This window comes from Saccopteryx leptura, chromosome 6 (assembly GCF_036850995.1).
Source record: "Saccopteryx leptura isolate mSacLep1 chromosome 6, mSacLep1_pri_phased_curated, whole genome shotgun sequence".
Classification (NCBI taxonomy): Eukaryota; Metazoa; Chordata; class Mammalia; order Chiroptera; family Emballonuridae; genus Saccopteryx; species Saccopteryx leptura.
The window spans coordinates 6,271,763-6,285,997 of record NC_089508.1 but is presented as its reverse complement, the minus strand read 5'-3'; the positions used below and the strand labels follow the sequence as shown (position 1 = coordinate 6,285,997).

General features: G+C 53.7%; 1 protein-coding gene across 4 annotated transcripts in view; it reads right to left on the bottom strand.

The window, feature by feature from the left end:
• Nucleotides 1–14,235, bottom strand: part of BCL11B (BCL11 transcription factor B) — a 99,513-nt gene that overhangs the window by 80,425 nt on the left and 4,853 nt on the right. For 3 of the 4 annotated variants that reach the window (XM_066388353.1, XM_066388354.1, XM_066388355.1), the window contains one exon: nucleotides 3,049–3,417. The exons of the other annotated variant lie outside the window; for it this stretch is intronic. In XM_066388353.1, the coding sequence (XP_066244450.1) occupies nucleotides 3,049–3,417 (369 nt within the window). The remainder of the gene's footprint in view (nucleotides 1–3,048; nucleotides 3,418–14,235) is intronic. 4 annotated transcript variants of the gene reach the window in all.

The window sequence follows — 14,235 nt, the reverse complement described above, 5'->3', positions numbered from 1 at the left end:
ACAGGCCGGCCCTGCCCATCCGGTTCAGAAGCGCGACTTCCAGAAGCACCCGGCAGCAAGGGGACAACACGCTGACGGCCCTCCACGAAAAGCCATGGCCCTCCTGGCCACCGTGGGCACCTCACCTCCAATGGCCAAGCCAGAGGTGAAGTCCCAAGAATCAACAACCACCGGCCCTGAGGACAGGGGGCACAGACGGTCTGGAGCGTCCCCTCCCAGCCGCAGCCGGGAAGCAGGCGCAGGGGAGAGGCCGGGGCGGCCAGGGTGCCCACCGCATGGGCGGCAGCCGTGCGGGGTTCCGGATGCCCGGGCGGAAAGGTGCCCGGGCCTCCTAGTCCCCCTCTTAAAATATAAAGACTCAATTATCTCTGAGCGGCCCGCTTTACACATGAATTGACACATTTATTTTACAATAAATAACTGAAAGTTATCTGTGTTTCCTTTACTGTTAATCTACACAGAGAAATAATAAACAGGGCTTGTCTACAAAAATGCAACCACTGCAGTCCTCAGAATTCAATTAAGCTAAAATAATTAATGCTCCCACCATATTAAATTACTTTATACATTTGAGCCCCTGAAGTTTTATTCTTTAATCTTTCCTTTTTATTAAATAAAAAAAAAAAAAAGTTGGTGCCAATGTGGGGAAGGGAAAGGGGAAAGGTGGGGGACGAGAGAGAGAGAGAGAGAGAAAGAGAGAGAGAGAGAGAAAGAGAGAGAGGGGGGGTGCGGGGGGTTGTCAGAGGGGACAGGCGTCTCCGGCTGACATGGCACGAAGACTGTTTTGTGCCTTTGATTAAAATAACATTTTAAATGCTTTGAACAATCCTATCTCTTCCGACTTCTAAGGGATTCTTTTACATATTTCTTCAAGAAGGAAGAAATCCATTTGTCCTGTCGCAGAACAGAAAGGCCGAGAGGATCTTTGGTCACACATAAAATACAAGTAATACAAGTAGTGGATGGGGGCTGCCGCCCATTGCACCCCGGAAAGGGAAAGGGGGGACAGGGGGGGACGACAAAGCGCCTGGGAGATTAACTTGGCCTTTTATGAAATCATATTTAGTCGCTTTCTAAAACAAGCCTCCCTCAGTGAGCTGCGGCCTCTCGCTGGGAAATCCCTTCCACGGGCCATGAGGACTCGGAAGGGTTTCTGGCAAACGCAGAAAACCCTTCCGCTGAAACGTGGAGAGAGCCGGTGTCCCCATGGCAGGGGCCAGCCCAGACAGCCAGGCCTTCACTCACACCACCAGCAAGGATAATTTGAGACAAGAAAGGCGGGGGACTCCCAACAACACAGACAAAAGGGACCCTTCTCGCCTGATGGCCCCAGCCTTGACGAAGGAAGTGTCACGCAGAACTGAACAGAACTCAGAAACCAGGGTTTGTAAGACTGGGGGGGGGGGCACCTGGGGGAGGGGCACCTGAGACATTTTTCTTAATGCCCTGGGAACCTTAGCAGCATGAGACCCTGCCGCTGGGACACGCCCAGAAGGCAAGGCCCACAGGCCTGTGTCCCCGCCCACCCCAAAGCATACCAGCAGTGTCTCCACAGGACAGAGCTCATTGAGCCCATTTTACAGATGGGCAAAGTGAGGCCCACCATCACAGAGCTGCCACGTTGGCTGCTACAGAGAAGCCGGGCTTGCTGTATCACCCTACCCGCTGCCTCCTGGCGGTAGGGGTCTCTGCACACGCCCATACGTCTCACCGGTGGGAGTGGAGGGCCCAGGCTCACCAGGCTCACCCTCCAAGGAGCACTACCACCTCAGCCCCTCTGGCACCCCCGCTAGCTTCTGTGACCAAAAAGAACGGTGGAGAGGGATCGCACATCCTCCCAGCAGGCCCCCTACCGCTCGCTACCTGCACAGCGCAGCACAGGAGGGGCGTCCTGAATAGAGCGTTCCCCTGGCAAAGCATTCATGGAACCGCTGCTCCTTTAATCCTCATGCGGGCTCGCCAGGGTTACCACTCCCTGCTGACAGCTGGGGAAACTGAGGCAGGGGCCCAGCAGCGACTCGTCTAAAGTGAGCCCTCAGGATGAGAACCCTCATCTGAACACACTCTGACGCCGTCTTGCTGTAAGACGGTCTGCTGCTCTAGGGGACACGGGCTGGCTAGAGCCCTCCTTGGTCCCCCAGCTCTCCTGGGCTCGCCAGGAGGAGCCAGAAGCAAGCGCTCTGGTGTGCACAGGGCCTGGACTCCGTGGAAGAAGAGCGGGCCGGCCAGGGCTGCGGCCTGAAGGCAGGGCCGCAATGCAAACCCACTGCGGTAGGCAGACTGGCCGGAGGACGCATGCTCTGTACCTCTGCTTCAGGTGATATGAACCAGTGGTCCAGGGGGCCGCTCAAGTGGACATGCCAGACAGCATGTGCAACCACCCCAAGGGGGCCCGTGCTCGGGCAAGTGCCCACAGCCCTTTCCCAGACCTGCCCATCCAGGCAAGCCGGTGTCAGAAGGGTCTTCTCGCACAGATGGGAAACTGAGGCCAGAGAGAAGAGGGGGAGAGAATGAGTGATCTCACTCATAAGTGACTTCCAGGACCCACGTGCAGTCCCGCAAGCTCGCAACAACCCTGACGAAAGAGGTGTCCCAGGCTCCATTGCACAGATGGGCAAACAGACTGGGTTGAGTTGTGAAGGACAGATTCCAACCCAATTCTATCTGGCTGCAGAGCCAGAGACTGAGCCATGAACGCAGACAGAGGGAGGGCCAACCAGACTTCCAGACTCCCATTCCGTCCTCCGGGCTACCTGTGCATTAGGTCGCCGCTGCGCAGCGTCCCGTTGCCAAAAGCAAAGCAGACCTCAGCCAGTCGGGCCGCCCTGAACCCTGGGCCTGTCCCCTCCTGAGGGTCACCTGATGGCAGGCCCTCAGAAAGGGCCAGCCCCGTGGGTGGGCCCACAGACAATCTTGGTGGCTCCCGGTCCATCCCAGCACCAACACCCTCAGTCAGAGGGCGATCCCCCAACACAGGGAGGGGGACAGGCGGGCGTGGGACTCGGGACGAGGTTTGTGCAGAGGCCAGGCGAGTGCAAGGTTCCATACCTGCAATGTTCTCCTGCTTGGGGCAAATGCCTTTCGTGGGCGACAGCAGGTGGTCATCTTCGTCGGGGGTGACCTGGATCCCGATCTCCACCGGCTCGGACACTTTCCTGAGCTCGGAGCGCGAGGAGGGCGGCGGGCTGCCCTTGTCCAGGCCTTTGTCGTAGCAGGCGCCCAGGCTGCCACCACACTGCTTCTTCTTGTGCTCTATAAAAACCAGGATGTCCCCCAAGGGGAAGTTCATCTGACACTGTCCACAGGTGAGCAGGTCAGGGTCAGGGCCACCCACCAACAGCCCCAGACCGCTGGGCTCCTCTATCTCCAGACCCTCGTCTTCTTCAAGGATGGCAGCCTCCACATGGTCAGCCTCCGCTGCAGAGAGAAAGGAGAAGGGGGGCAGAGAAGACAGAGATGGGCTTAGGCAATCACAAGGACCCCGGGCACATTCCAACCCTTCCCCTCCTATGGGCAGGCGCCCTCCGCGGCGGGACGGCCGAGTCCACCGAGTCCTCTCTTGGACTCTTGGAGGCACGGGGCGTGCCACTCCACAGGCAGGGGACAGATGGGCAAGCTGAGATTCCAGGAGCAACGTCACAGCTCCCCAAGGTTGTGGTTTAATCAGGGCTGACCTTACTGCTTTCTAGTAGAGTCTCTGCCAACCCCCACCCCACCCCCACACACACACATAGCATGTCCACACGCAACAGCACACACCCCGGTTTCGCAGGCCACTCAGCCATCCCGGACGTGGTAGCATCAGCTAGAGATGTGTCTGTCAAACTTTGCAACATCTGAGAATCACTGCAGGAGCTTGGAAAACCTTCCATGCCCCGTGACCCTGGGACCCAAGCATCAGGCGGAGATTGTTCAAGCCTCCCAGGTGGGGCCGCCGATTGGGAGCCACGGCTGAGAGCAAAAGTCAGAGGCACCTGGCCCTGCTGAGGCTCGAGCCACCGCCCCCTCTCACTCCACCTGTCATTCAGGGCTTCCCCACTCCTGCGAGTCTAACCTGCATCCCCCTACCCGAGACCTGGCTGCACACCATACAGGAAAACAGAAACCCCGGTAGCCGTCAGAGGACCAGGCCTTCCGAGAGACAGAAGCCCACATGCTCAGAGAGCAACAAGTAGTGTGGGTTCCAAAGAGAAACATCAAAAGGAAGCACAACGCAGGGAAGGGACCCGGCAGGCCTGTGGCTGGGAGGGGCGGCTGGTGGTCCCGGCAAGCGCAGGGCACCTGGCCAGACCTCCACTGCTCCATCGGTTTCCCGACGCTCATCAAGCCCCCTCTCCTTTCTCGCTTGCGGGTTTTACTCTCACTCCCAGAAGAAGAAAAGGAAAAAGAATTCTTCAGACTCCAAAAGCATGTCTTGGCAGACAACAAACTCCACTTTCCATGGGTTGTATATTTTCATATTTCTTGAGCAGCCGATACACTCCTTCCTTCTTTCCTTCCCTCCCTCCCTCCCTCCCTCCCTCCCTCCCTCCTTCCTTCCTTCCTTCCTTCCTTCCTTCCTTCCTTCCTTCCTTCCTTCCAAGGGGTACAGGACCCAAATATGTTGAAGCTAATAAATGCCTCAAAAACTCGGCAGCAGAAAAAGCATCATAAATCAGGGACATGGACAGGGAGGTTGCATCTTCCCTCCGGGTCTGAGCGAACTCGGGGTGGGGAATTTTCTGAGAGTGAATGTCAGGAGTCGGGTGGGACGACACGGGTGCCAGGGTCCTCAGAGGTTGGACACCCGGGGAGGCAGGTAAATCTTAAAAGCTGCGTGACGTCGGGGGAAGGACCGTGAAAACCACAGAAGATCGGAGGGAAGGAAGAGAAGAGAGAAAAACACATTCCGTGGCAGTGAAGTTATTGGCGGGCCAGAGCCAAAGAACAGATAATTTAAGGAAAAAATTCTGTGGCATCTTTCATCCTGCACATAAATCACTGCCCTGGATTTTCTGAACGCAGGCTCCTCGGGGGCCTATGAGAGTCCACGCACTGGGCTGAGTCTAGAGTCCTCGGTTCACGACATAGATAGAACACGTGGGAAATATGCATGTCCAGGCCCATGAGCAGGTATTGCTACGGAGGGAGACGAGCGTTTGAGACCCCGACGGGGGTCCTAGCAGAGCAAACAGAGCCTGCAACGGACTAAATGCAGACATGCATCAGAAAAGCTGTCGTACAAATCATCCCCGGCAGACGAGGAAATCCTAAATCTGGGGTCTGCTTCCCTCTAACAAAAAAGGACCTAGAAGGCACAAGGAAAGGCTTCCCACGAAGCCAGCCCCAGACACCCTTCATTACACCTTAAGAAGAAATTGGGGGTTTGCTTTAAAAGGGAGTGGGAAGACAATGCTACGTAATTAATTTACCAATTTATTTCCTGAAAAGATGCTTTCCTACCGTTCGAATATAATCACAACCCTCCCTCCGAATGGTGGTTGTGTATGTGTGTGTTGGGGGGGCGGGGACCACGGGATTCCTGAGCACCGTTTGTCAGGATGGAAAAGGTAATTATTCGAGACCTCTTGTCCCTTGAATGATCTAACATTGAGCAATACTGTTTATATTGAAAAGCTCACACCTTTAATTACCAATTACATGTACATAATTTCAGAGCCAAAGGAGAGGGCTGTGGAAACAGTTCTTTAGAAATATAAGGATGTATTGTGCACCATTTCTAGAGAAGGAAGTCTAATAAATGGGAGGACGGTGTCAAAATATTGTTTTGTTTAAAAAAAAGAAGAAGAAGAGAACGAGAGAGCGGCCCAAAGGAAAAGAGCTGGAAAGCAAAAAAAAAAAAAAAGAAAAGAGGACCAAATGAAATTGAGAATTCAAATGAAACGGGCACGTTCTTGTTGGGTAGGATGTCAGGAGCCTCTTCTGAACAGGCCAGCACGCTGCCCCCTGGGGAAGGCCATCTGATGAAAATAAACCACAAGAGTGGACCCGTCCACATTCCCAGCCTCTCAGCCCTTCCCTGGGGCCAGAGGGAGGCGGCTTCTCTTGCTCAATTTCACCTTCGGTTTCCTTTTCGGTGCCGTGGCTTTGCTTTCCATTAACTTCTTCAGCCCCCTCCCTGGCTCTCCTGCAGCAGCAGGAGTTCTAGGAAGCATGACCAGGTCCTCTCTGCCAGGGGGTCTGAAGCTACATAATTTCGATTCCTTCTGTCCTCCGCAAGACACACGGGCCCGTTTAAAAATTAGGGAGGGTCCCACGTGCCTGTTGCAAGCATGCCTCCCCTCCCTCCCACCTCTTGCAAGAAGGACTGGCTGCACCAGCTCCGTCTTCCTCGTCCTCCGCCTCCGCCTCTTTTTTTTTTTTTTTTTTGGTAACATCTGGTAAGCTTTCCTTGATTGGACAGTCTCTGCCTTTTCACTTTCCTGGCACTGCCAGCCTTGGGAGCGAGCCCCGATTTGAAAGTCGACCACGCGGTTCACTGTTCTGCAGTCCGGTTCCGCCTCCAGGCCCCTCCGGGCCCACCAACCTGGGCAGCCCGGCCCTGCTGGCGGCCGACACACAGCGCCGAACTTGAACGTCTACCTCCGCGACCCGGGAACCAGCTCACGGCCGGCAAGGAAGGCCAGGAGGCAAAGAAACATCCACCAGAAACTGTCCCTCCAGCCCTCACCCCTTTCAGTGTTGATGGGAAAACTCTGGATGAAGACGGGGTCACCCGCTCCAAGAACGGGGTTTCCTCCCCCTCCCCGGGTGTGGGGCCCGCTGCAGGAGACACTTCCCAGGACGGTGGCCACGGCACCCCCACTGTTCAGGCAGCAGGGGCGCCTTGAGCCCCCGAACTGTCAAAGGTTTGGGTCAGCGGGGGGTGGGCCAAGACAGCGCGCGGAGCCTTACAAGCTCACACCGGGCCTGGGGAGACTCCCCCCGAGTCGGCCTGTGGTTTCATTTCCGCCGGCTGGCGGATACCAAGCTGGGTGTGTGGAGTGCATGTGCGTCCCTTCTCAGAACCGTACCACTGATGGGAGAAATCAGAGGAGAAAGAGCCACCTGGCCAAGCTCAGCGAAGGGCAAAGTGAGGCCGTGTCTGGACCCCCCAGGACCCTGCGGGCACCAGCCGCACCGCTCCGCACAGCCTCCGAGAACCAGCCTCCGCCTGGCGGCGGAGCGGGCCAAACTGCCACCCAGAGACGAGAAAGCACCAGGAAGAAGGAGAGACAAACAAAATCAGCCTTCCGAATTCCCAGGCCCCGCAAACCAGCCAGCCGCCCTGCCCGGCGGACCCAGGCCTCACAGAAAGAAGCCACGCTGAGATCTCCCTCGGAGACCACGTGCGCTGCTGTGGGACGCGCCCCAGTCAGGCGGCCCTGGACAGCGCGGCTCTCACTTCATGCCCTGCAAGGTCGGGGGATCGCCACAGTGTCCGAGTCATTAGGACAGAACGGAAGTGGAGGCACAGGCCACCTGTCCCAAAGTCACATATCAGACTGGGGTGGGTCCTGCCATGTTAAATCCTAAAGTGCACAGACAAATACATATTTATACACACACACACACACACACACACATATTAATTTTCTTTTACAACAAAACCACATTTTATTTACAAGGCCGGGCCTCCTCCCAGCTGGTGAGTGCATTTAGAAACAATGAAATCAGGATTCACAAATAATAACGGACAATGTTAAGTGCACAGGGAAGCCCTTGATCCTAAGGCAAACTCTCGTGCCCACAGCTCAGCGGCGGAGGAATTCGGGCAGAAGACAGGAGTGGTTACCACCGGCGGCCAGACAGCCTGCAGGCCCCCCGCAGCTGTGCAGGCTTAGCAGGGCCTTACCTGGCCAGTGATCCCCCCAAAGGCAGGGCCCCCCGGAACCCCGCCCACCCTGGTCCATCTCTCACAACTGCCCCTGCACCTGCCCTTTGGGGAATTCCAGCCAAGAGGCCGGGGCCTGCTGTCTCCAGAGCACGGCTGCACACACAGCACACAAACCGTGTTCCCCTCACCCTGCAGTGATTCAAACCCAAATCTCTATCTTCCATGGCTAAGCCACAGTCTGGGAGAAACATACACAGAATTACTGTTGCAGAGATTTGGCCCGGGGGGGGGGGGGGCAGGGAAGGATGTGTGGTGGGAGGGGTGCCAGGATCTTAAAATTGTGTGCCACCAACGTCACTGACGCCACCATGATGTACACGCATGTTTACAAGAACGGTACAGCATCCATCCGCCGAGCTTTGCATCCGACTGGAGACTTTATACCTGCTTCCTGCGAAGAGGGGCCCTCACTGGGCTCACCAGTATCTGTGGAGGGATCGCTTCACCGCCCCCCCTTCCCCAGAACACTCCGGGAGGGAAAAGGACTCCAGGCGACACCGAACCGCGACCAACACGCGCACTCGACAGAGCATAACGCTTGCTTCGCTGCCATCAATTTTTAATTTATTGGATCCAAGAGAAAATAACAACCGTGGGGAGGGGCAAAGAGAAGAGAGAGGGGAGGGGGAAGTGGGGGAGGGGAGAGAGAAGGAATCAATTCTTAGTGGAGAAAATAATCTATGACTAGATGACGCTTTCAGGCACAAGAGGCTTTATGAAGTTCTCCGAACACAGGAAATGGTGAAGTGTCCAGCAGAGGAAACGCAGATCAAAGGGGACCACCTGCCCAGCCTGGCATGCATCGGGAGGACAGTCCTCACAGAGCCACCAAGGGTTAGGACACGTGTGAGGGTGGGGGCCGCAAGCCCGGTCCCAGCCCATTTTCCCACCAAATTCCTGCAGCCAGCAAGGCCTGGCGCTGCTGGTGGATCCTGGGAGGGCACAGGCGGGCCGGGTCTGAAGCAGGACAGTAATACTGACGGACTCTCTCCCCAGCCCACCTGCCCTCTTTACAGACGTCTGAGGCGTCCACCTGTTCCAGGTGTCGCAGAACAGGTGGTCCAGGCCCTGCGCCTCCCGGAGACCCTCCAAAGGCCGCCTCCTTACCACCCTCAAAATACTGAAGGGACCAGACGGATGCACAACGGGATCACCCCCCACCCCACTCCACCCCACCCCAGACACACGAGGCCCTATCTGCTCCACGCCAACCACAGCACATTGTCTCACAATGAAATCTTCAAGATTCTGACATCTGAGCAGAAGACAGAGAAAAGGCAGCCAATACACAACCTTATCTGCCATGCGGGTGCCCTTCCCAGGAAAGTGACCAGGGCTCTGGCTGCCGGGGCCCGACCTCCATTCCAGAAGTCAGGATTCCCGATCCAAGAAGAGGTTTGGGGGGCGGGAAGAACGTCAGCCACACAGGCCGGGCAGCTCACAAGGGGACTAGTGCGAGGATGCCTCAGATACACACATGATCCCAGGCACCCTCGCCTGGTCCCAGGACACGTCCGCGTATCCCAGACAGCTCCCTGGAAAATACCCTAACTTGCTCTACAGACTCAGTCCAACCTTTCCCCTCCCCACACCGCACACACCTCTCCAGGACCCCCAAAACTGGGCTCGGGAACCCAGGTCTCACACATTCAAAATCAGGGGGGAAAAAGGACCAGATAGATCAGGAAAACAGCGTCCGCGTGGTCTTCACGGATCCGGTCTGTTACTAAAAGGTTACTAAGAAGAAGCAAAGTCCACGATTCTGAAAAACAGGAGTGACCTACGTTTTGATAAATATAAGTCAATTTAAAAAAATTTTTTTTAAAAAGGATTTACCACAATGTATAGAAATTCTTTTAAATCTCCTTTACAGGAGATCCTGTAAAGCTGCAGAACCCTCTAATCCTCAGAGCCACCACAGGGCAATCAGGGTGCGGCAGAAAAGCGTTCTCTGCAGCCAGGTGAAGAGGGTTTGTTTTACTGAAGGCTGTGCTCTCTCAAAGGAGCCACTAAGCAAGAGGAAAGAAGGGCCCTCCACTCAGGACACCACCGGCTGCAAGCCCACGCAGCTGGGGCACCTTCTGAGGGTAACACCAGAATCGCAGGGGCCGGGCAGCTTTCCACAGCTCGTGTCCAATGTCGCCACTTCACACCGACCCCATTTTTTTTCCCTGAGCAGCACCTCCATTTCTGAAGCCCACGTGAATCACAATAACATTGGCATTCAACTTTCCACGGTCGTTTCTCTCTGTGTTGTTTTAGTGGAGGGCTCGTAAGAACATGAACCAATGTGGCTGTATTTCAGCAGTTGCAGTGCAAGGGGGTCATAAAAAAGTTATGTAAAACAGAGGGGTTTTTTGTTTTGTTTTCTTTTGTTTACTTTGAAGTTACTTAATTTTGTGTGGCCTGGGTTTTCATTATAGTAAGTACAACAGCTCAGCCTGCCTAATTCAACACCCAAGCAGATTATCGGCTGCCTCAGAAAAAAAAAAAAGAAAGAAAGAAAGAATGAATTCCTTGAATTTCACCAACTACACAAAAGACCTGCATATGTCAAAATGCTGGACGGAAAAGTCCCCGCGAAGGTAGCAAGCACCATTAATCAGACCTCCGATCTGTTGTCACTTGCCAGTAAAAAAGGATGCTGTCCCCCCCCTCGTCCCCCTCACTGGTTCATGCAAGAAGTGTGTCCGTCAGCTTTCACGTGTCTCCGAGGAGCCCGGTCTCGGTACTTCTTACACACGCCCTGGGCAAACGACTGCTCAGGGGGGCAGTCCACACACAGCTCTCCTTGGGGAGGGGGGTGACAGGAGTAGATCTCAGTGACTATGGGCTCCCTGAGACAGAGAGATTTGTGGGAGCGGGGAGCAGGGCCTGGGGGGACACAGACAGAACACATAAGACTCCAGGCCTGCTCATAAGTAAAGAATGCTTCGAAGTGACAAAGCCATACCCGGAGGAGCGGGGTGACACAGACATTCATTCCTGGTATTTTTCTTGTGCCCTCTCCCCATTAAAAAACATGCCAGTGTCCCTGCCGCCACGGACACCACCTCCAGAGAAAGCTGCTCGGTGGGCATCAGCAACCTGACTCGGCAAGAGCAGGGCGCAGTCCCCAAACGGCACTATTTTCCCTTGTCTTTCCAAATGTGACAACAGCATTCAACCTAGAGGCCAAAGGTCCTTGGAGAGTTTCAGCTAAAGGCAGGACACCTAACCGGACAGCCGGAGGGTCCGTCCCTGAGCCGTAGGAGATGCAGGAGACAGTCCTCAAATGTCAGGAGCCTTATTGTCACCCCCCCACCACCTATGTATTTTTTCAAGCTTTGTCCTCTCCATGGTCTGCGTGTAGTTACAGCTTGTGAAACTCCCAGGTTCCAAGGCACGGGATCAGGGATTTCTAAAATGAATCTTCTTTTAACGGTTTTCTACAGGCCAGAGGCCACTGCCCAACCCGCAGCGGCGGGCCGGGGGATGGTGCCACTCCATCTCTGAGTTGTCACATGAGCCCACTGCCGTGGTACGCTCACAACTGGCTCGATTCAAACATTAAATGAAGTAGAGAAATCATCAGATAAATTGCCGGCCCTCTGTACCGGAGAGGGAAGGCTGCTCTCCGGCTGATGACAGCGCCCGGCTTTTGTCTGACCTAATTTACTTGCCTTTCAGGTTAGAATAAAGCACACGCTCCTGTCGCAGGGTAACCTCTTCTGCCCATGTATTGAACTCGAGCACAAGACTCGGGCTCACTGTGATGTCTCCAGATTTCTTGAACTTGAAGGCATTACAGATCCAGAAATCAATGTGATCAAAAGCACACATAATTCCCCAGCATGAGACGGCATGTATAGGGGAGAAAGTCACATTAAAAGCCACCCGTTAGGAGCCCTGTTTGAGGGTGAAAGGTTTTAGCAACGCTGGGCTGAGCAAGCATACCATCCCTTCCAAACAAAGTTTCACACGTTATTTGAGTTGGTATTTTATATCTTTGGGGAATGGTGCTATTTTCTTTAGTACAGTGGGAATATTACTTAGTAAATGGAATTGAGAATCCCCGTGTTACAAAATCGGAGCTAGAAGGACTGCCGTTCATTAAGCTGCTGCAGGCACAGGACTCCCCAAAGCAGTGATTCCAAGCTGTTCCCTGCCTCTGTGACACGCAGTCCGCAAAGGGACAAAATGATCATCCTTCCCAGACCCCCCCCCCCCCCCCGCCAGGTCAGGAATGCCTCGGCAGCCTAAAGGAATTCTTCAGAAAGTCAAGGCCACAGACTAATCGGGGAAAACACACCATTCAAAACTCACCATTTTAATTGTTGTTTTTTAAAGAGAAAGAAAAGAAAAATGCCCCCATCTGCCAAGTGAGGGCTTGTAAATCAATGCTGATAGCTTGAAAATAGATTTCTCAAACTTATATTCTCATTTTGTCCTGCTCGAATCTCTGCAAGAAAATCAATATTACAACTTCATACTTAGGACATCTTGCGGCAACGTCAAGGGCCTGGGCTGCCTACGGAAGCCCGTTCCTAGCCCATTGTAGCCAAGGCGCAGAGCCATGACACGGGCGCCGAGCGCCCCCTAGCTGCCAAGAGGAGCCAGGCGCGGCTCGGCGCTTCAGGCTTGCCATCCACCAGAAGCCAATGCAACTGAAAGTTTATTTTGGAAAGTCTTTTATCACAACAAGCAACAAGGATTGCAAAGCGATGGGGAAGGGAGATGAAAAGGAAAAAGGAAAAGCTGGTGCAAGCCGTGTTCGAAGCGGAAAGACAGTGCCAAGAGCTCAATTCTGATAAGGTGCTGGAAACTGGTGCACCCGGCAGCCAGAAACAGGTATCTGTACAGGGACTATTCTGCCTGCTCCATCTCACAGAGACAGCATCGTGGTCAAAGGCCCCGAGGTTGGCCGTTCCTTCAGTCCGGAGGACTCGTCTGGTCCTGCACAGTGGTCAGCAGAGCACCACACCCAGCCCTCCGACCTCAGCCTCTCTCCCGGTTCCTGAGGCTGGTCTCCCCAAAGCACTGCATTCGCTCCAGCACTTGAGAAATGACTTGTTTTCGGTTACGAAATATTTTGAAGGCCAGACAAAAATCACCAAGGCCAGAGCACAGGCAGATAGCAACCTCTTCTCCTCAAAAAAATAAAAAAGAAGAAGAAAAAGAAAAAGAAAGAAAATAAAATAAAAAAGAAAAGAAATAGATATCGGTACATAATATAAAGAGAGGCAAAGAATATACCCTTTAAAAAGAATACCCTTTAAAAATATTAGGGGTTGTTAAAATATGCTCACGGCTGTTTTCTCTCAGGTGTGAATTACAAATGAATAAAACCAGCCTGGCATAACACCTTTGATGAACACATTTTATTCTCCCATGGAATCAGAGCAGCTGACTTATATCACACTTCTAATGACATGGGGTTTCCTTCTGTGCAGAAGGGAGACAAACTTCACTCCCCCTACCAACAACCAAAAAAAGAGAGAGAGAGAGAGAGAGAGGCCTATAGCTTATGAAATTTATCAGAGGCCCACTTTTGGAAGATCTGTGGACAACTGGAGGTATACAGCCATACCCTGGGGAGTTTAAGATCATTGTGAGCAGAGCCTACAGCAAAACCTAATTTAAAGGCAACCGTGGAATTAACACAGCCTAACTTCCGAGTCAAATATTAGGTCTCTGGTTGTTTTTGCAAAATTGTGAATTCATACAGAAAATCGTTCATCTGCCAAAGAAAGCTGTTGGGGGGTTGTTGAAAAATCACCTCCACTAGGGTGCTGCCATTCCCCGTGGACATGCTCTTTTCTTCGGAAAGCCTCGGCTCCCCCACGGACCGTGTCCGCGCGGCTCTCCACCCACCCTGTCTGGCACAGCCAGCTCCGCGCCCTTCCCTCCGCCTGGTGCTCACTGTCCCTCTTCTCTCCCCTCTCCACTATTGTCACTGTGTTGTTTTGTGTTTGTTTTTATTAATAGCTGTGTCTGTCCTCCGGTTTGAAAAGCCATATCCATCTGGGTCAAACATTTTGAAACAAACCAGAAGCCCAGGTTTTCATCCCCAGCTGTCTTCCACACTCTTACATACCTCCCTCCTCTTCTCACTGGGCCTGTCTGTAAATTTAACTAGCTCATTATGGAGCCCTTCAACACCACCACCACCACCACCACCACCACCAAGACTATCTAGGCTATGCGTGTGCTCTTGGTGCCTCCCAGACCACCAGTTATCCGACATTGCATCATCCTTAAAGAACCCGAGGCTGCTGCACCCCAGGCCGGCAGGCGAGCTGCCACCCAACTGAAGCTGTACCACGTTGTAGGTGGGTTTTTTCACATTTAAAATCTAGAATGTGAACCCCAGGTAGGGG